This window comes from Aethalodelphis obliquidens, unplaced genomic scaffold, assembly GCF_003676395.1.
Source record: "Aethalodelphis obliquidens isolate GAN/ISIS:26980383/991018 unplaced genomic scaffold, ASM367639v1 scaffold52, whole genome shotgun sequence".
NCBI lineage: Eukaryota > Metazoa > Chordata > Mammalia > Artiodactyla > Delphinidae > Aethalodelphis > Aethalodelphis obliquidens.
In genome coordinates this window covers 6,259,743-6,282,843 of record NW_020837996.1, presented here as the reverse complement: position 1 = coordinate 6,282,843, position 23,101 = coordinate 6,259,743, and the positions used below count along the sequence as shown (strand labels likewise).

The window sequence follows — 23,101 nt, the reverse complement described above, 5'->3', positions numbered from 1 at the left end:
GGGACATTATCCAGCTGACCATCACACCCTTGAAACAGCGCATGGAAAGCACACTTGTTAGCACACTGCCGGGCTCATAGGCAGTGATCGGTAATTATTAGCTATTATTATCTTAGCTTGTGTTTGTTTGGTCTTTTATGATTTACAGTATACTTTCACATTCATCTTATTTGGTACTTGAAGCACTCTGAGGTTGAAATTATTATCCCCATCTTACAGATGAGAAATTTGAGGCTATAAGACATAAGAGACCTACCCAGGGTAGCAACGAGCTCCTAGAGGATTCAGGACTCACTACTCTTTCTTTTCACAGTTTCTCCCAACTTTATCACTACCTCCTGTTTTCAGGGCAAGTTTGTTACTCCAGCAAAGATATTCTCTGTCATTTCCACTCAGGGACCCAAAGCCGGAAATAACTGAGCAAGCCTCCTATTGCCTCTTGTTCTAGAAACTTCCTTGAAAATTAATCAACAGAAAAAATAAATGGTTTGGTCTGACAATGACCCACCTCCACCCCCATTAGATGACTGCCCAAGCCTAACCTATGGTGACCTCATCAACCTCACCTTACTTATTACTTCCATTTCCTGGAAGAGTTTTGCTAGTTCTAGAATCTAGCTTTAATCTCACTGCCCTGTTCCTATCGAGAAGATATGCTTTACCCCAAGTTGCCCCAGTTGGAAGCTTTTCTTCAAGTAAGTGCTCTTAATTCAGCATTTTCCATCAGGTTTCAAGCTCAAGTTCAGGGTCACATTAATTCTATGAAACTTCAAGACTGTCCTGGCCTCCCCTTTTTGTACCATGACAAGCTACTGAATGGGCATTTCAGTATGAACTAGAAATAATGCAATTTCCCCCCATCGGATTTATTTATTTATTTATTTATTTTTTAAATTGGGGTATAGTTGTTTTACCATGTTGTGCTAGTTTCTACTGTACAGCAAAGTGAAGTGGAGTTCCCTGTGCTGTACAGCAGGTTCTTATTAATTATCTATTTTATACATATTAGTGAATATATGTCAACCCTAATCTCCCAACTCATCCCACCCCCAACCCCCTGCTTTCCCCGCTTGGTGTCCATATATTCGTTCTCTACATCTGTGTCACTATTTCTGCCTTGCAAACTGGTTCATCTGTACCATTTTCTAGATTCCACATATATGCGTTAATATACGATATTTGTTTTTCCCTTTCTGACTTACTTCACTCTGTATGACAGGCTCTAGGTCCGTCCCTGTCTCTGCAAATGACCCAATTTCACTCCTTTCTATGGCTGAGTAGTATTCCATTGTGTATATGTATCACATCTTCTTTATCCCTTTGTCTGTCGATGGACACTTAGGTTGCTTCCATGTCCTGGCTATTGTAAACAGTGCTGCAGTGAATATTGTGGTATATGACTCTTCTTGAATTATGGTTTTCTCTGGGTATATGCCCAACAGTGGGATTGCTGGGTCATATGGTAGTTCTATTTGTTGTTTTTAAAGGAACCTCCATACCGTTCTCCATAGTGGCTGTATCAACTTACATTCCCACCAACAGTGCAAGAGGGTTCCCTTTTCTCCACACCCTCTCCAGCATTTACTGTTTGTAGATTTTTTGATGATGGCCATTCTAACTGGTATGATGTGGTACCTCATTGTAGTTTTGATTTGCATTTCTCTAATAATTAGTGGTGTTGAGCAGCTTTTCATGTGCGTCTTGCCCATCTGTATGTCTTCTTTGGAGAAATGTCTATTTAGGTCTTCTGCCCATTTTTGGATTGTGTTGTTTGTTTTTTTAATATTGAGCTGCATGAGCTGTTTATATACTTTGGAGATTAGTCCTTTGTCCATTGATTCGTTTGCAAATATTTTCTCCCATTCTGAGGGTTGTCTTTTCCCCTTGTTTATAGTTTCCTTTGCTGTGCAAAAGCTTTTAAGTTTCATTAGGTCCCATCTGTTTATTTTTATTTTCACTACTCTAGGAGGTTGGTCAAAAAAGATCTTGCTGTGATTTATGTCAAAGAGTGTTCTTCCTATGTTTTCCTCTAAGAGTTTTATAGTGTCCAGTCTTACATTTAGGTCTTTAATCCATTTTGAGTTTATTTTTGTATGGTGGTAGGAAGTGTTCTAATTTCATTCTTTAACATGTAGCTGTCCAGTTTTCCCAGCACCACTTATTGAAGAGACTGTCTTTCCTCCATTGTATATCCTTGCCTCCTTTGTCATAGATTAGTCGACCGTAGGTGTGTGGGTTTATCTCTGAGCTTTCTATCCTGTTCCATTGATCTGTATTCCTGTTTTTGTGCCAGTACCATATTGTCTTGATTACTGTAGCTTTGTAGTGTAGTCTGAAGTCAGGGAGTATGATTTCTCCAGCTCCTTTTTTCTTTCTCAAGATTGCTTTGGCTATTCGGGGTCTTTTGTGTCTCCATACAAATTTTAAGATTTTTTTGTTCTAGTTCTATAAAAAATGCCATTGGTAATTCGATAGTGATTGCCCTATCACTATCTGTAGATTGCTTTGGGTAGTACAGTCATTTTCACAATATTGATTATCCCAATCCAAGAACACGGTATATCTCTCCATCTGTTTGTATCGTCTTTGATTTCTTTCATCAGTGTCTTATAGTTTTCTGCATACAGGTCTTTTGCCTCCTTAGGTAGGTTTATTCCTAGGTATTTTATTCTTTTTGTTGCAACAGTGAATGGGATTATTTCCTTAATTGTTGTTAGTGTATAGGAATGCAAGAGATTTCTGTGCATTAGTTTTATATCCTGCAGCTTTACCAAATTCATTGATTAGCTCTAGTAGTTTTCTGGTGGCATCTTTAGGATTCTCTATGTATAGTATCATGTCATCTGCAAAAAGTGACAGTTTTACTTCTTCTTTTCCAATTTAGATTCCTTTAATTTCTTTTTCTTCTCTGATTGATGTGGCTAGGACTTCCAAAACTATGTTGAATAATAGTGGCGAGAGTGGACATCCTTGTCTTCTTCCTGATCTTAGAGGAAATGCTTTCAGTTTTTCACCATTGAGAATGATGTTTGTTGTGGGTTTTTCCTATATGGCCTTTATTATGTTGAGGTAGGTTCCCTCAATGCCCACCTCCTGGAGAGTTTTTATCATAAATGGGTGTTGAATTTTCTCAAAAGCTTTTTCTACATCTATTGAGATGATCATATGTTTTTTTCTTCTTCAATTTGTTAATGTGCTATATCACATTGATTGATTTGCATATATTGAAGAATCCTTGCATCCCTGTGACAAATCCCACTTGATCATGGTGTATGATCCTTTTAATGTGTTGTTGGATTCTGTTTACTTGTATTTTGTTGAGGATTTTTGCATCCATATTCATCAGTGATACTGGTCTGTAATTTTCTTTTTTTGTAGTATCTTTATCTGCTTTTGGTATCAGGGTGATGGTGGCCTTGTAGAATGAGTTTGGGAGTGTTCCTTCCTCTGCATTTTTTTTTTTTTTTTTTTTTATGGTACGCGGGCCTCTCCCTGTTGTGGCCTCTCCCGCTGCGGAGCACAGGCTCCAGACGCGCAGGCTCAGCGGCCATGGCTCACGGGCCCAGCCACTCCGCGGCATGTGGGATCTTCCCGGACTGGGGCACGAACCCGTATCCCCTGCGTCAGCAGGCGGACTCTCAACCACTGCACCACCAGGGAAGCCCCTATGCAATTTTTTGCAAGAGTTTGAGAAGGATACCCCATGGCATTTAAAAGACAGTCCATCTACCTCCCATTTCTCTCTTATAAAGCCCCTACTTACCCCATTATATATACTATATTTCTATTGAGACTAACCTGTAGTCTGTCTAGTCTCTTTTCTGTTTTGTCATAATTGGAGCATTAATGTCTAATGAAAAGGGACTGTTTTCCATATTAAAATCATCTGTGTGGACAATGCTACTTCTACCAGTGGATCCCACTCTCTCTTCCTTGTGAGCACTAGAAAGGGGGCATTAAACTTTTTTTCCAGGGCACTAGGGGATTAGTGCACTTACTATTGCTCCTATAGTGCACGTAATTGAACACTGGTACCCGGACAAAGTTTGTGTTTCCCTGTGTTCCTTAGCTAAATACTGGGGCATCCAGGCAAGACAAGGGCTCCTAGTCGCAATGTATGTATGAAGCAGTGGTACACATACCCGTCTGTTCCAGGGGTTGGCAAACTACTGCCTAAAGGCTACAGCCCATCCAATGCAGCCTGTTTTTGTAAATACAGTTTTACTCATTTGTTTATGTACTGTCTATGGCTGCTTTCACATTACAGCAGCTGAGTAGTTGCAACAGAGACCATATGGCCTGAAAGCCTAAAATATTTACTAACTGGCTTTTTATAAACCATGTTTGCTGCCCACTGGCTGCTCTAGAACTGGGCAGTTCCGGTCCTGTCTTTGCCAATGATTAGCTGTGATATGCTGGGCGAGTCACATAACTGCTTGGTAAGGAGAGGGGATTAGGTCAACGACTTTCAAAACTTAAAGACTGTAAAACATCGGCAGGAAAGCCCCAATGGCAAGTGGTAGGGCTGTGATTTAAAACCAGGCAATCTCACCCTAGAATCCACACTTCTTATTCCCATCCCATGTTCCCACCTGGGAAGCTGGGTCCCACTGCTCCTGGAACCTGTAATGCTGTGATGGAATGAGAGCCTAGCAGAAGGCCCTGTTCAAGAGACAGGGCAGGAGAACCCAGCTTGGGATGGGCAGGGAATGAACTTGGACAGTGGTTCTCCAGTTGTGGTCCCTAGATATGCAACATCACCTGTGGACTCGTTAAAGATGCATATTTTCAGTATATGCATCAGGCCAACCTACTGAATCAGCAACTCTGGTGTAGGCCCAGCTTTGTGTGTTTCACTGAATGAGAGGATTCTTATGCAAGCTCAAGTTAGAGAACCACTGAACTAGGGAAAAGGCTAAGGACCGAGCCTTGACCTGAATGTGGAGGGCAGCATATGGCTGCCCCGGAGACCGAAGGCCTCTTGTGCGGAGAGCAGAAGGGAGTTGCGTCTCTTCCTGTTTAGGGAGAGGCCCAAGTTCGTAAGTAGTACGCAGTCCTCAATGGAGGCGGCTGTGATCACTCTTCGAGAGGTCCGACTTGATTTCTGCCCCTGGCTCCCCGATGATCTCTGCTGAGGGCTGAAGTGTGGCTCTCCCTTGCATCACTCAAGATAACCATCTTTGATCTGGAGGAGCTAAGTCCAGCCGCAGCCACGCCACACTGGCAACCTTAATAAGGCTGACATTTCCCTCCGTCTCCTCCGATTAGGCCATTGCTTTGTCAAGCTGTGCTTTCCTGGCTCTGGGTGTAATCTGCGTGTTGTGTGTCCATAACACTATGTAATTGGCTCTAATGCAGCAATATTATCTGTGAGCATGCATCACATAATTGCAAAACCAGGCATCCACAGTGAGTGCCACTGCAGTCTCCCAGAGTGCCAAGCTTCCCGGGGGTGCTCTTGGAACCCCTCTTCTTCCCCTCTGCACAGGTGGGGATCCAGACTCCTTGGGTCAGAGAGACCGTCTTGGTAGCTTGGCCCATTCATCTCCTGTCTCAAGACAGGTTGACTTCTTCTTAAGTCTAGATGAATAAGGTGGTTCCCTCTTTAAGGGTCACCAGGAAGGAGACTCTTGGTGGGTCATCCGCAGCCACGGCCATGGCAACAGGATGTCTTTTTAAAGTGAGTCTAGAGATTGATTCCCTGACTTGTGCTTACACATGTGGGAGCCCAGTGGCCAGCACTCTAAACTCAGGAGATAGAACTACCTCCCACAAGGCCTACATTGAATTCACAGGGCCAGGCACAACCAAAGTAGGCAGAATCATTTCCTAAAGAGCAGATGAGTGCAAACACTGTGGCTGGACCCTGTGGGAAATACCTAAATGGCTGCCACGGGGGCATGAAAGTACAGAGGGGTTCTGGTAGCATGTAGACCTCAAAGGGAGGGTCTGGCAGGGCTCACTTCTGCCTCTCCCTCTTGCTGTGTCAAAACAGGACTGGCTTGTCCTGGTCTTGCTTGGTGGGTGCTGACTGACAGCTATCATGGTACCAGGAATCAACCATGGTATCTACTGCTGATGACCGGGCCCTTCCACATGCTCCTGGATCCTGGGAATGTGAAAGCTGTTGGCTAGCTCAGCCCATTAGGCTGTGTGTAGGTGGCATCTCTGTGGACTTGGCCCTGGGAGAGCACACACTGAATGCCACTGGGCCTACCGAGGTCGAGAGAGGCATCCCCAAGCCTCTCTCCCAGCCCGGGGTCTCTCCCCAACTGCACTGACTCAGTCATTTTTGGATGAAGTTCCCTGACTGTTTCCTCCTATCAAAGCTGAACTTGACTTTCTCACCCAGCTATGCACTGTTCTGATTTGGCTGGAAGCTCTGGGAAATTCCAGAAATCAGGAAGAATAATGTACCATAATGTGTCCTTCGAGAAACCTAAACTGATGTTATAGGTTCTCCCATGAGCTCTCTGCTTTCCTCCAATGAGGTGGACTAGTAAAGGATACTACTTTGAGGTGAGCTTGCCAAGAACTTCCAATAAAGATGCCCATGATAATAACAACAACAATACTGATGCTATTGATGTTTTTGCTAATTGCATGCATTATCTCATTTAATTCTTCCAACAATCCTGAGATACTCTTGTCATTTCTACTTTGGACCCTGGAAAGATCAATGAACTCTGCCCCGATCACATAACAGTAGAGTTGTGGAGCCAATACTCAAATCCAGGAAAGTGTCACACCAGATCCTATATTTTTTATCATTACACAAAGCTGCCTCTTACAGGACTGCCTTCGGCAGACATCGGCCGTCCAACTTCCCTGCCGTCCAGAGGTGGAGGTGAATCATACGTGTTAGCGGTAGACTCAGACCTGCCTGGTTTCGATGTGTCAGGGACACAGGTGTTTGCCTCGCTGTCAAGGCTGCTCAAAGCAACAGCATCACCCGACCCTCCTCTGGTTCCAGGAATAGAGAAAGCTCAGCACGGACAGGAGGACGGTAGTAGAGGCTACAGAGAAGAGAGGGCAATCGTGGCTCAACGCCTTCCAAGGTCCAGGCTTGGCCGATGAGTCTAAGTGTTGCCAAAAGCCGCCCTGACTGTTGGATTGGCCGACTGGGATTTTTCAGAACACCACGAAGAATCAAGAGTCCAGATCTGCTCCTTGAGAAAAGCTCATCTTTTGCCTGTTTGGAGCAGACAATGAGTCTCTGAGGGCAGATGTGGCAGGAGGAATGAAAGATGGAGGGAGAGAGAAGAGAGAAGAGGGTGGGAAGCCATCTCCCTTACGGTACCTCCTCTCCTGGACTATCATGGGTGCTGCCTAATACCGATTTCCCTCATCTCCCTGAGGACCGTTTAAATTAAAGCTCATAACCATTGTGTGGGCATATAATGAAAACAACTGATGCTGCACTGATTAGTCCATTACTCTCAACTGTTAGAAAACATAATGACCTCACAAGGGGCCTTATTCACTGACGTATAGCAGTCGGGCTCTCATTTGACACCTCAAATTAGCAGCCAAAGCAATAACAGCTGGGGTTTTTGTCTCAATATTTGTACCCGACTCTAAAGTGATCTGGCACTGGGTGAGCGTTATTTTTAAACACAGAGCTCTCACCGCCAAGTAACATTTTAAATGGTCTCCAGGTGTCATGTAAAACCTACAGAAATAAATAAAAACAATCAGCTGCCAGTTGGGGCCTCTGATGATATGGATTCCTTAACAACAGGGCTTGTCTTTGGTTCTGCCTTCATTATACATTCATATTATGACAGGCAGAAACTTGTCTCCATCCACCCAGCGGAGCCTCAGTGTTAAAAAAAAAAAAAAAAAGAGAAAAAAAGATGCCTGCAAAATAAATGTAAAAAGTGGAAGGGCAAAAGAGAAAGATGAATCTTCAAAATCCCACCATTGCTCAGTTAGATGCTTGCGGTGTAAGTACTCGTGATGCTCCAGTGTTTTTGGTTCCTGGATTCTGAAGAACGCCTTACTCGTTTACTGAGATCATCACAGATACTGCCTAGCGGTGATGCAGTATGATTCAACTGCCTCCCAATGACCAACTGAATTGTAAAATGTACCTTAAACGACAACATGAATGAGATGGCCTCAGTCTTCTAATTCTATTTCATCATCTGTAAACTGGGAGCCTGGACAATCAATCTTGTCTACTATATTATTTAGAAACCAGGCACTTTCCAGTGTGCAAGATGTCTGCTGGGGGTGAAAGAATGACCTCCAACTTACATGACTGGATAGGTGAGTTTGTAATTGAGAAGGAGAGAAACAGACAATTCCACCTCAGCTGCCTTTGAGCCAGGAAGAGAGGAAGAAGGGGAAAGTTCTTAAATACCCAAGAACGTGTACACTAAGAAGCGGAAGACAGCACGTCTGTTTTATCCCCCGCTGTGTAGGCAGGACCTAGCTCTGTGTTTGGCACAAAGGATGACTCAATAAATATTTACTGAAGGAATGGGTGAGTTTCCAAATGCGAAGGGTCATGCTTTTGGCATCTTTCGATAAAAAATAAATTTCCACTCTAAACAGCCTTCTGGGCTGATCTGGGAGTACAAAGTCAATTGCCTACAGGAGCGAGGCTTGATAGCTGAGGAACGGAACTGTGTGTAAACACAACTCTACTACTCGGGACCGTCGCTTCTCATTTCAAAGGTCTGCTGCTACGCTGGAATATCGGTGCAGTGCCACCAGTTTTCTCCTCTTGTTAAAGAGAAAGCCAGACATCTAGAATTTTTATGTGAAATCTCCTTGTTCCTCCATATTGGTGATTAAATCGCCTGAAGGAGCTAAAGTCACAAAGGAAACATACCCAGGGGCTGGATTTGGCTTGCAGAAGCCAGTTTTCAGTCTCTCAACCAAACGGATTACTTTAACAATCTGAATCAAATACAGATATTTAACATCTATATAGCACACATGGGCTATATAAATAAATAAATCATCAAAGTATTTTAATGGCATTGTGGTGCTGTGTGGTTAAAGCCTTCTTCCCATACTGCATCTCCTGAAGGGCAGGCTCTGGCTAAGGCATGCTCCAGGAACCTACTATTCAAACCGACTACCTTTAAACGGCTGAAAATTGATATTCAATGCTTCCCCCCTCAACCATCATTACTCGGGGACAAAGAGCCCTGAAGAAGTGTCTGTTTATAGGGTAAAACTGTGTTCCACCAGGCCTGTGCACTCTTGTCTGGTTTCTGTTTGCTACTCATCAGCTGTGGCTAAACACATAAGTTGTTTCTCGTGGACGGTTTGGAACTTAGCCACTTCAGAGCTGTTAGCAGAAAAAAATGTACAGCGTGCTGGAAGGAGGCTCTGCTCTTGGGCTGAGATGTCAGAGGGAACTTGTTTTTACCTGCTGATGTTTGTAAGGGAAGGACTCTCAGGGAACTGGGTATAGTTTACACTTTGGGCTATTTAAGGCTCAAAGATGGGGTCCCTGGTGCTTACTCATAGGGCCTTGGGTCACCCCTGCTAGCTGGGATCAATGATGCAGAATTTGATCTCTTCCCAGACTGCCCTCTGACTGGGGTACCGGTATCCCCCAAGCAGTGGCTGCAGGACTGGAAGGCTCTAGAAAGGGAGGGTGTGTTCCCCTTGTTGAAGGTAAAATGTTCCCTCTGGTAAAACGTTGGAGATTAAGGGATGGTGAGATGGATAGGACATAAAGGCTGGCCCCACTAATTTTTGTTTCCTGCCTGCTGATATAGGGAAAGCTTAGATGGCAATATACAGCATTAGGTAACAGTCAACAGACCCATTTTCTGGCCTGGTTCTTCCGTGAAATTTTCCTATAGCTGTGGGCAAGTCACTTAACCTTTCTGGGGAGTTTCTTTCTCTTCAAATGAAGTGGTGGGACCAGTTGACCTCCAGGGTCTTCCCCCGGAGCCTGCAGTTCCACTCTCCAATTTCACTTGGGCTGATGTTGGCTCTAAAATGGCATTTCTGGAAATGGGAATAGTTTTCCAGAAGGTGGTGGAAGGGATTGTGGATGCCCAGATCTATCCAGGTCTGCATAAAGACAGGACATCTGACCAAACTCTGAAAGCTGCAACCAGCCCCCGCTGTGAAGCGTCTGAAAATAGTTGCACGGGGTCGGCTTTTTCTTTCTCTTTTTATGCAGACACCAGGCTCAGCTTCTGCGGGGTTAATGGGCTCGTTTCCCTAACTGCCTGCCGCATCTTCCGTTTATGTATGGAGAAGCGATGGGTCTAGACAATGGGAGTGATTGTCCTACCTGGTTGACTTTGTGGAAGTCATTTGCAGAGCTGAGAGAAGTGAGTAATTGGGATCCAGAAACTAATTCACTCAGAGAGGGTTTTGCTTTGACGGGAGACGGTTTTAATCAGCCTACTCCTGGGCTTCAGTGAAAATAGGTCTTTTGGGGGTATAAGATCCAGATGTTTAAATTAAGAGAGAGAAAGGGCAGAGTCGGGGGGGGGGGTGAGGGGAGTGGCAGGTATTTCAAAGTACCTAGCTTCAGAAAATATACCGTTTAAACATTGTGCTTATTAATGGATGTGAAATGGCTCCAGGGGTTTGGAGCGGGGCAGGCAGGAGAGCTGGCCTGGTGGCAGCTATGGAAATTTGCAGAGGGCATGCCCTGTCCAAATGCGGTCCTTGCCCCTCAGCTCTAAACCTGCACTCTCCGATAAGGCAGCCACAAGCTACGTGTGGCAATTTAAATTCATGTCAAGTAAAATTAAACAAAGCTAAACATTTAGTTTCTTAGTTGCACTAGCCACCTTTCACGTGCTCTAGAGTCACATGTGGCTAGTGGCTATCATACTGGACAGCTCAGATATGAAACGTTTCCTTCATCACAGAGTGTCCTTTAGTGCAGGGGTTCCCAACCCCCGGGCCGCGGAACAGTACCCGGCCTCAGCCTGTTAGAAACCAGGCCGCACAGCAGGAGGTGAGTGGCGACAGACAAGGGAGGGAAGCCTCATCTACTGCTCCCCATTGCTCCCCATTGCTCGCATTACGGCCTGAACCATCCCCTGCCCACCCCCTACTCCCGTGCATGGAAAAATTGTCTTCCACGAAACCGGTCCCTGGTGCCAAAAAGGTTGGGGACCGCTGCTTTCGTGGACAATGCTGCTCCGGAGCGTCAAAGCCACATGTCAACCCAGGGTTTCCACAGCTTCTAAATATTCAAGGGAAGTTGAAATCACATACTTTCCTATAAAATTACCCAGGAGTTAAGTGTTGGGAATGAATTCTAATTTTTTTAAACATTGGAAAGACCAAAACATTAAAAAACAGAAAGAAACCTCACATTGGCAGGTTTCATTCAATCAATGGATAAAATAGAGCTGATAGCTGGGGTCCTCAAAAGAGAATGGGCTCTCTACAGCTTTTCTACAGTGAGTCCAAATATGGCCTTGGAGAAATAGAACCATTATTCCCTTCATCCCTCCTCCTCAACATCCCTTACTCGTGTGCACCTTCAAAGATAGGAAGTGAAAGCTCAGGGAAAGGTAAAAACGATGCTCTGATTCTCCCCAGCTCTGTGTCTCTAGGTCTTCTCCATGCTCTCCTCCCCTCCATAAAGCCAAGTGACAGGAGGGATCAATTTCCTAGGATCTTGGCTTTCAGGACCCAGTTCTGTAGAGTAATGGACTCTTGGCCATAGGTAAGCCACGCCAGCCAATATTCCACACCCTGGGTGGAAGTGGCAGCATCAGTCATAGGCAGGTTTGAAGGGCATTCAAGAGCTGATAAGGGGCAAGATACAAAAGGTGCTCAAACACTGGTCACCAAAGCCACTGTTGGCAGCTGGGGCATGGAGAAAGGGTAGTGTCTGACCATCGGCACAGGAGCGCCTTTTCAAATCAGCACAGAAGCTCTGTTTTGGGAGTGAACTGACCCCTGAATGCGTTTGGCAGCTCTGAGGCATTTCCTCACCAGCCACATGCTCCTGAGAGAAAACCCTCTAGGATATTTTTTTCAAAGATGCAAAGGTATTTTTCCATTTTGTTTTAGGTGGGACAAAGCAAACCAAAAGGCTGCCCCCAAACCTAGTTTGTCAGGCCAGAATTTCAGCCCGGAGACCTAGTGGCTGTAGTCTACAGCCCTTGGGGACAGCAAGACTGTTACCTGATTCCACCTAAGTACTGCTCATAGGAGATGCCGACGGCGGGAGTCTTACTGATTCAAGACCCTCTGTTGGTGAAGAACGATTCAATGATCTTCACCATATCCTCTCAATTCAGGAATGAAGAGCAATACATTTTCAATTCAGAAACTAAACTAGCCTTTAGTGAACAGGAAAATGAAATAAAATGGAAACCACTAGAACCCCCCAGATTTTAGTTTCTTGGACTATTAAAGGGCTGCTTTTTTTTTTTGCGGTACGCGGGCCTCTCACTGCTGTGGCCTCTCCCGTTGCGGAGCACAGGCTCCGGACGCTCAGCGGCCATGGCTCACGGGACCAGCCACTCCACGGCACGTGGGATCTTCCCGGACCGGGGCACGAACCCGCGTCCCCTGCATCGGCAGGCGGACTCTCAACCACTGCGCCACCAGGGAAGCCCAAGGGCTGCTTATTTAAATGGAAAAGATTATTTTACATTTCAAAGAAATGTTCACTTTTTCCTTAAGCTGATGTTCTCAAAACCAAGTTTGTCATTTTAAGAGCTTGACTATGATCCAGCTCCCAGTCTGGGTGACTATGAAGGAGGCGTGTGCATTTATGGGAATCCCAGTTCCCTTCCTAGTACTTTGAGGGTTGAATGGAAGTTAACTATGTTTTCCACAAAGTACAAATTTAATCCTAATTGCCTCAACAAATCACAATTTGCAGCACAGTACCCAAAAAATTATATTCTGGAGATATTTTAAGACTTTCATTAAGCAATGACAGTTCTATATTCAAAGCTATGTCAGGATTAAACACCCTGATTCGGAAGGCTGTTGAAACAAATAAAATGTTTGCATCTCCCAGAGAAACCCAGGTGAAACATTTTGTAAATAAATGAAAATGAATCTTGTCTCTGTTAGAAAACACCAAATTTCATTGTGGCTATAATTCTGTTCATTATTAAAAAGAAAAAGAAAAAAAATCACCACTTAGCTAAGGGATAAAAAACCAAAGGTCATGTGAGAAATGTTTCAGTAAAATACTACATTGTTCAACATCTAAAATAATTCTGGGACAACCACAACCTTAGTTCTGTTCAGGGTCACGTCAAAACAGAGAATCTAGAGACTGGGGTGGGGTAAGCTTCAAATTCAGTTAATTACAACCGACCCGCTGCATCCACGGGTGCTGCATCCCGGATTTAACCAACAGCAGACTGATCCGCGGGGATCTGGGATCCGCTGGATACGGCACCAGAGGATGCAGAGAGCCGACTGGTAATTTCAACTCAATTTGGTTCCATGAACTTTAACTGACCACCTACTATGTGCCAGGTTTCTGCAAGGCAGTGAACAGTATAGGAGTATTTTCTTTGATTTTTATGAGCGTCCTGATGCGGCATCTGTTAGACATACGACTGAGGTATCTCCTTTAATCCCCAAAACTGGCCTAAGAATTGGTAAGAATGTTTCTCTTTTTCAAGGAAATGAACCCCAAACCATTCAGTTTGGTGGAGCTGGTTTGGCAACCAGTGCTAAGGGAGGACTGTAACTCCAGCAGCTCAGCCTTTGCCTCCTGCCATGTCTGGGGCAGTCTCATGGAACGGGATGTGATGCTGATTAAGCTGATGTCATAGGTTTAGATCTGAGCACCCTAGGGGGCAACTTTTCAAAAAGAAAGTCTGTGGTTCCTGAATTATTCTGGGCATTTACTACAGTGAATAATCTCACTAATGCATATAATTGTTTCTCTAGGATGTACTTTTTTTTTTCTTGTGGTTCGCGGGCTTCTCACTGTTGTGGCCTCTCCCGTTGCGGAGCACAAGCTCCAGACGCGCAGGCTCAGCGGCCACGGCTCACGGGCCCGGCCGCTCCGTGGCATGTGGGATCTTCCCGGACTGGGGCACGAACCCACGTCCCCTGCATCGGCAGGCGGACTCTCAACCACTGCGCCACCAGGGAAGCCCCTAGGATGTACTTTTTAATTTTAATTTATTTTGGTAGCAGAGCAGTTAAGTGCAGGGGATTTGATACTGGAAGAGCAATCCCATTCTTATCCTTATCCGTGTAACCCTGGGCAAGTTATTCAACTTCTCTAAGCTTCAGTTTCCTCACTGGTAAAATGAGGAAATTACCAGGATCTACCTTGCAAGGGTGTAGAACGGGGTTATGTAAAATGCTGCATTCTGATATCTTATCACAGGGCCTGGAAGATAGAAGATGCTAAAACATGGAGGCTATAACAACAATTATAATATTTATAATAACTATACTACTAATTGGTATGATATCATTGCATTATATATCAACACATTATTATTATCTGTTAATCAGAGCATCTGGTTCCATACCCAGAGGAAGGTCATTTGAAGTGGAGGACACGCCACTACTTGCATTAAGCGCTGGGTTTTCTGAACTGGACCAACCATGTCTATAAATGTCCCAACACCCAGTATCCAGCACCCTGCAGCTGGGACAACCACCCTGTGCTAGGAGAGTGAGCACACCCTGATCTGGGTATCAGGACTGGTGTCAATTTCTTTTCACTGCCTTCTTATATCAAAAAAGGACTTTCTTTTACATTCGCTTTCTGTATCTACAAGTAGGGCTCAGGGTCAGGCCATGTCATACTTGCCCAGCGGTGGTTCAAGTAGAACTATGCTACAAGTCTGGTTAATTCACATCACCGTTTTGACTCGACTCTCTTCTCTCTAAACGTGGACTGAAAGGGAGCTCATTACCCAGGCTGATGCTGGGGTCTAGGGAGCAAGAAACAGGGGGGGAGGTATTTGTCTCTTGCTTCTCATCATGTGAATAAACCCAATTATAATTGTTTTAGAATCAAAGGGAATTTGGAGGCAAGCTCAACTCCTGAGAAGAACTTCCCAGAAGATGAGACATGAGACATCATGTCTCATGGGCACCTGATGGCTTCTGAGGTACCCCTGTCCAGTCTGGGAGTCTTCGACTCCCCATTACTTAGCTCTGTCTGTGTTGTCTATTCAACAATTCTGGTAAGCTCTCGCCTTTAGAGTTTGATCTGCCAGAGGACCTGCTCATTTAAAGCTTTACTGTCCCTGGTATCTGGCACTAGGGTGGCGCACAGTGCAGCCTTGCTTCTTGGCAGGATTAAAGCAGGGGCTGCGTGGGTTGGCAGGTAACTGAAATGGGGGAAGGTCAGTGGGAAAGTGGAGACTACATACCCCATCTACGGAGGGTATGTGCTTTTCAGTCACAGCTGACCGCTGCAATGAAGAAATGCAGCTCAGGGTTGCCAGTGTTTCTGGTTCACCAAAATCCAAAGCTGGAATTCTGGACTTTTACAAAAAATAGCATCAATTTGCAATATGAAATGCTAATTTAAAATGGTAGGGCTTCCCTGGTGGCGCAATGGGTGACAGTCCGCCTGCCGATGCAGGGGACACGGGTTCGTGCCCCGGTCTGGGAAGATCCCACATGCCGTGGAGTGGCTGGGCCCGTGAGCCGTGGCCACTGAGCCTGTGCGTCTGGAGCCTGTGCTCTGCAGCAGGAGAGGCCACAACAGTGAGAGGCCCGCGTACTGCAAAAAAATATAATTATGGTAAAAAACACTCCATGGGATTAAAAATCCCTCATCTGTGGCCACAATGTAGTCTGTGATCTAGTTTGCAACCTCTGGTTTCGAGGGAGCTGAAAGCAGAATCTTTCTTTGATTCTGTCATGGACTAAAGTTTGCCCTCCCCCAACCTGCTAAATAATATAAAACATTTAATGATGAGGTTTGAAAGGACAACTGTGCTGAGGATCCCCAGTCTTACCAGGGGATTTCTTCTAAACAGCCTAACTGCCTGCAGGTGCCCACTGTGGGCAAAGAACATGGGATCAGGGGTCCGGAGACCCAGGTTCTAGTCCTTTGCTACCGCTAACTTGCTGTTGCTATTGTCTTGTCTCCTAGACAGGGCTAGGACTTGGGTGAGGGAAGTGGGGTGCCCTGGGTACAAAATGTTAGGAGGCGGGCCCCACTCCAGTCCCGACCCTGCTCTCAACCTCTCTGAGCCTTATCTCAACAATAAGAGGTCATCCTGGAGACAGCTAAGGTCCTTCCAGAACCAGCCTATGATGATGTCACTGAACTTCCAAAATTGGTAAGTGACATAAATGGGAGTGAGGCTTTCAAAACAGCATTCGTAGGTTATCTGCAGACCTGTCACATCTATGTGAAATCTGGCCAGTACTAGTGATTTATCAAGGGCAGACCACTCACGGAAAGCGCTTTCAGGATGTGTTCCTGACATCTTTAGCCTGGCATTTTTGGCAGCATATCTACTGAACTTCTGATTTGCTACAAGTAGTCAGGAGACAATGTCTGAGAATCTCTTCCCTTCTCCTGCAATACTGTTGAAACAAAATTAAATAATTTATTAACTAGGTTGTCTCATTTTTGTTTCATTTGTCCATACTCTTAATTTTTTTCCCATTAAACATTTTTCCGACCCAAGATGGCATGTCGGGGAGAGAGGAGCCTGGTAAAACTGGTGACACGCCTGGCTGTCCTCTACCTAGCTGACGGGGGCTAGAAACCCAGGGCTCAGAGTACCTCCACAAATGATTCCTGACCAGCCAGGGAAACGCAGTCTTGGCATATTCGACCGTGGTTTAAACACGCCTTACTCAGAGAAAACCTAGTACGCGAACCGCCAAGTGTACAGATCAAGCAGAAATGAATGGTCCATGATTTGTGTAACAGAAGGGCGTCTGACTCACAGAAAGCAAGGTCCCTCAGTTAAGAACCTTAAGCTCCATACAGAAAGTTGGAGCTGTATTTTAGGGAGGTCTAGAGAACGGAGCACCGTGGAGTACCAAAATCAATTGGTGACGTCCAGAAGTGAGAATAAGTCATCGTTGGGACTAGAATGTAAGTCAGTGAAAAAGCAGGATGATTTTCTTTCTCCTGTGAGTCTGATTTACCTTCAACTTTGTGGGGAGCCATCCCTGGGTAAAGGGAAGGACAATTTTACAAGCTGCGGGAGGCTCTGGCATTCTCCTCGGCAGGACCACGAGTCACTGATAGCTTGCCTAGACCAGCTCTTGGGGCCAGTTCACACCACCCTGCGGCACACGTTGGCCATGCTTCAGGGCAGCCAACACCACGAGAGCCTTAGCAACACAGATCAGAAAGGCAGCTTGGTAGAAGGGTTAATTACACAGGTTCTGCGGCTGGCTAGTTAAGCAGTTACTTGGCTTCTCTGAAATGGGTATCTCTCTGTAAAAGGAGGGTGACACTAACAGTTTCACGGAGGGGTTGTCAGGATGCAAAGAGATAACGATGTAAAAGTACTGCTTTTGGTGTTGGGTACTAGTAACTGCACAACAAACGCCACTATTATCACTTGCTTCGCCCGTACTATGCTTTCCTTCTCACTCCCTTTTCTGGCTACCTGAAAAGGGGAGGGTGGTGGCTCTCTTCCTTTGTCTACCATACTCTGTGCTGGACATCTGCCATTGGGCATGAGTCAAAAATGAGGTTGAGGTGGGCAGATATCACAGTCTTTCCTAACGTTGCACAGTTCCTACTGCTAGGGGTTCCCGCCCAGACCCACCCCTAGGTTCAGTGCAACCAACCTCAGACTGGATAGAAAGAGGTTTTATAGCATTTCCATCCACAGAAAGGATGGAATAACAGGGTGATCCCATGTGAAATATTTTCACTAGTAGTTTTTGTCCCTAAACTTAAGTTAATTTTGAGAGAGCTTTCCATGAGGTAATCAGGAGTCTTTCCTTATTTTGCACTTCATGCTGCCTAGTGTCAGAGAGAAAACACACCCGAAATACTGTATTTTGTCTTCTTGACTTGCAGACTTTAAAAGCTTGAGATACTTAGAGATGACCTTTGTGCGGACAGAGTGCTTTGAATTCCCTCCTGCCCCCTGTCTCTGTCTCTCTCTCTCTGAAGAATTTATTAAGTTAATGTATGATGCCCTCACTTAGTTTCTATTTATTATTTCATTGTCAAGTTTCTTTATGGTGTCTAAGTTGTGATTACAGAGAAGTATTATACAATGTCAATGCGTAGATGAGATTTGGAAGGTCTGGGGTTAGGGCGGGGAGGTTCTTTAAATGGAGATGTCAGCTCCAGCCAATTTCAGAATGGCTCACCATGAAGACGGATGGTTCCAAAGCTGTGTGCCTCTGCTAGAAATTAAAAACCCATGGAATACTTGATTATGATTAATTTTAAGTGCTTAGCCATGTGAAGCCAAATGAGAGTATCTTTAAAACAAAGCTATTGGGCTTCCCTGGTGGCGCAGTGGTTGAGAGTCCGCCTGCCAATGCAGGGGACACGGGTTCGTGCCCCGGTCCGGGAAGATCCCACGTGCCGCGGAGCGGCTGGGCCCGTGAGCCATGGCCGCTGAGCCTGCGCGTCCGGAGCCTGTGCTCCGCAACGGGAGAGGCCACAGCAGTGAGAGGCCCGTGTACCGCTAAAAAAAAAAAAAAAGCTATTGATCTAGCTTTGTTTGGAATTGAGAAGATAAACTAATCAGATCCTGGGGGGTCTTTATAACGATGGGGAAAGAGAACTTTTTGTTTTCCATCCTGGGTTTTTAAGCTTCAAGTTTGAGAGACCTGGTGTATCTGCATAAAATATAAATATATATTTTGATAGCAACTATCAGAGTAGAGAGGGGCAATCCAATTCTGTCCTGGACAGGAGTATGATGGAGATGAGGGCATGGTGGGGAGAAAGTTAGGGAGGTGGAGAGGACATCATTTAGAGATCCCCTCCTATGTAGTATACAGGGCATCTCCTCTTAAAGTTAAAGAAACAGAGAGGTGGAGTAGCTTGGCCAAAGTGCCACCACATTCGGGATTCCTCACCCAGGCGTGTCTGACTGTACAGCCCTTCTCTCTCCCCGAAGACAGCCTTCCTGGTGAGGCAAGATGACACCACTCTGAGTTGAGAGAACTAACATGTGGGCTGTCAGGTGGTCACAGCTGTTTTGTGGCAGCTGGTGACTTCCATTTCCTGGTCTCTTCCCAGGGAATTTTCTCATCCTTCTCGAGAAGAAGGTGATATGCTCCTAGCAGCCCTCTCTACAGAGGCTTTTTCTGCAGGCAGGGAAAATCGAGCCTACCCTTCTCAGCTCCAGCCTCTTGCTAAGAGGAGTCCTGGGTTACTAAATTTGGGCTGGCATCCTCTCCCTAGCAGACACACATTTGGTGCCGGTTCCGGGGTCAGAGTTTGGGTGAGGAGAGACCATCAATCTTAGGAATGACAACCCGACCTCTCTGGCTGTGGGTCCTGCCTTTTCTGTACCGGGAATTCTCGGTTTTCATCCAATTTCCAGCAGCTTGCAGCATCAGCATCCTCTCTGATTTCCCGTGATTCCTCTTGGAATTACCTTCCCCTCACACAACGTGAAGAGGATGTCTCCAACCCATTGCTACTGTCTGCGGGGCCAGGTGAAAAAGATGGTGGAAGGAGGACCTTCCTTCCCTTATGGACAAAGGGACATGTTAACGTACTTGTTCTTTCATTTGTTTGACATTTATTCATTCTTCTGGAAGTCAGAGATATGTAACCTGGTGACTACGTAATTTATTTATTTACTTATTTATTTAATTTTCAGGGGGATGCTCAACACATCCTATGCTTATCATTCTGGCTAGAACTGTAGCATCAGAGTTATTTTTAGAAGCAAGCAGTTAACAGAACTTGGAAAGGGGAAGTCACCCCCAAGATAAAGCAACCGTCCCCTTCATTTTTCAAATGAGAAGCTGAGGGTCCAAGCACAGAAGGGACTTGCCCAAGGTCACGCAGCTAACCGAGGGGCTGAGTCAGGACCGAACCGCACGTCTCCCGAAGCAAGTTCTGCTAGGCTGTATTGCCTTCCTCTCCAGGTTTCCCCAAATCAGGGACAGCTGGAAGTGTAGTTGGGGCATGCGGGAGGACAATCAAAATGTTTTCTCACACAATTCAATTTGAGTTTGACCCCAGGATGCCTCCTAGCCGACTTTCCCCCTTGGAAATCAGGTGTCCTTAGCTGGACCCATCTGAAAATCCAGAACACAGAAGGGCGGCTACACATTTTTCCTAGACAAGGTATGCAGGGTGGTCTTCTGGGGAGGGGTGCACCTCCTCTCATCCCCCCCCCCCCCAAGCCCTTGTCACTTTAAGGTTACTGCTTAAAGTTTGGATTTAATCCTGAGATGTGATCTCAAGTGCAACAGCAATGACTGGACTTTACCAGGCTGTTTGGCATTCCCCCTGGTCCCGTGTTAAAGTCGCTTTCTGATTCTGGGTAATTCCAGCCGACCCCCTGGTGCTACCCCTTTCTCATTTCCCAGACCTGTAACCTGCCTCTCCATAAGTAAGCCCACACTCGACGCTTCCTGATTGCTCTGGCAGGCGCTGGGGGTCTACTCCAGCCCATCTGTTTCACCCAGCAACAAATACCGCGGGAGCATCGGGGGAGAAAGGACTCAACTGAGACTTAATTAGCAGTAACCCCAGTTTGTGGGAGGAGAGAAATCCCACTTTGCTGCCTGCAAACACTTTGGCCAAGGTGAGCCGGAGGGATCTCCCGGTTCGCAATTTTAATAGCACTGCAGCAGAAGACACAGAAATGCATCCACACGGACCCCCCAGGCACACACACTCCCCCCTCTCCTCCTCACTCGGACACACACACACGCACGCACACGCACACAAGGCAGCGATCGCAAAATCAACTCACAGGATCTCTAAATCACGCAGCGCTCGGAAGGCTCCATCTTCAATGCAGCTGATGCGGTTGTTGTCTAGTTGCCTGTGGAAAAGCAAGGGAAGAGCATGAAGGCTGAGTGGGGGCCGTGCTGAGGAGCTGGGCAGTCTGGGCCGGGTGTCCCTGGTCCCCCGAGCGCCTGTCCCTCCACCCTCGCCGGCTCTGCTCGTCCCCGCCAGGAGCTCGTGCAGAGCCAGCCTGTCTGCCACGCTGCTGTCTCTCCTCTCTGACTGTCTGAGGGAACTACACAGACGAGCGCACCAAAGGCTGTCAGGTCTCAGTAAATATTAATTGCGCATTTTTTTTTTTTTAGGCAGAAGGGAGTAATTTCATTACATTAGGGCATCCAATCCATTACGAGCTCTTACCGTCATGTCACTGAAACAATTTCATTAAGCTAAAGGCCTGTAAATCATTGGAGGTCACTGCTCTGCCCTCCGTGACCTCCCAGAATGCTTTTTTTTCCCTCTCTCCCTCTCCCTGTCTCCCTTTTACTGGAAGTTGCGGTCTTCTGCTCTGACACAGTGCTAAATCTCAAGGCTTTATCTGCCCAAGAGCAGCGAGGGTGCATGGGGAATATACCAATTCCAAATTAGACTCAACTAATCTAATTTTATAGTCTTTTTATTATTCTAAGCACCAAATGTCTGTGGTGGTTTGATGTCTCTCTGCTTTGTTATGGGGTCCATCTGGTAGGTCATTCTATTGAAGTCTTTTCTGACTAAATACAGATTCCCTCAAACTGCACCAAGCATCATCGACATTAAAGAAATTCATTGATGGAAGCGTTCTGGATGCGGGAAAAAAGGACTATCCTTATTGCCTTAAAGATATACCACTTAAATTTAAATTGGGGAGAATTAAATGCACCTATTTCAGGACTTTTTTTTCTTATGTCCCTTTCCATCTTCTGAGCACGGAAATCATGTCTTTGAAGAAGATGCCTTGACTCATATATATTCCAGCTGGGGACTGAGGTTATTCTAGTTGAAGGATAACAAATAGATTCCACTATCTCAAATGCCTGATGTGTAAGTCAGAAGATTTACCATGACCACACCCCAACTTAAATATCATCTATTATATATATATATAATTTAATTTAAAAAAAGATGTTATATAGAAAATGGTTATTATCACCAGGCTGTCTTATATTTTGTGTGCGGAACACACACAAAATATCATTTATGCTGGGGGCCAGGAGAAAAGCGTGACTGGAAAAAAATATTGTAAAGCGATTATACTCCGATTAAAAAAAAGAAAAAAAAAACAAAAAAGAAAGAAGTGTGACTGTGTTGAAAAACTCCCTCCTAGGCTCCTTTTTCTTTCTTTTGTCTCAGATAAAATCAGCCCCTCTCAAGTGCAGGGTTCTCCTGATGCTGGAATTTTCACTTGAAACTTGTGCTAATCTATTCCAAGACAACTCTCTGCAGAAGATATATCAAAGTTGCCTCTGGTAGCCCTCTTGGAGCATTTTATATTCTGCCGAAGGAAGGTGGAATTACAATTAAAATCCTATTATCACTGAAAAAATATATAGATGCAGGATTGCATAAATACGCAGGAATGAAACACGTAGAATCAGAGTGATGGAGAACATCACAGCAGACGGGCTCTGCCGCGGTCTCATGCGGAATGGAACCATCTCAAAAGACGCTCCCGATACAACACACTAGGTGTTTAGGATTACAGAATTAGCAGGAAATGGGTATCTCAAGAAGCAAAAGCACTCCGTAGGTTGACAAATTCTACATCTAGCGTTCAAAGTCCTTGCTGACGCCAAATCACACGGGATCTCAGAGTAGTTCCTGCTACCCTGAATTCTTCCCTTAACGAGAGTTTACTGAGTGGCCTTTCTGTAGAGCTCCTGTAAGCATTGGGGCCACTGATTCCCCGCAGAGGTTCTGTTAAGGCAGCCTGCTACCACTGCCCAACTTCTAGATTTATCAGCATTTAAGTGCCAATGAATTAACAACGCTTGCTCCACGCCAAGGCCACCAAACCTTACCAAGCAGAAATGCAGTGGAGCTGGCTTTTGGGTCCAAGAAATTGTTCATTGAACATGCTGAATTCGGCAAAAATGGTACCATCCGCCTAAGTAGAAAAGTACCTAAATCATCCAATCGGGAAGTCTGGGGTAGTGCGTAGAGATGGTAGTTTGTGGGGCACCTGCTTTCGTGCAGACATTTTAGAGAGGTCCTGGCTATTAGAATGTTATTTATTTGCCGGATTTGTGAAGCGTTTTCTAT

General features: G+C 45.5%; 1 protein-coding gene across 1 annotated transcript in view; it reads right to left on the bottom strand.

Moving 5' to 3' along the window:
• Nucleotides 1–23,101, bottom strand: part of SLIT3 (slit guidance ligand 3) — a 609,330-nt gene that overhangs the window by 153,714 nt on the left and 432,515 nt on the right. Inside the window, exon 6 of the mRNA XM_027084345.1 lies at nucleotides 20,826–20,897. Within this exon, the coding sequence (XP_026940146.1) occupies nucleotides 20,826–20,897 (72 nt within the window). The remainder of the gene's footprint in view (nucleotides 1–20,825; nucleotides 20,898–23,101) is intronic.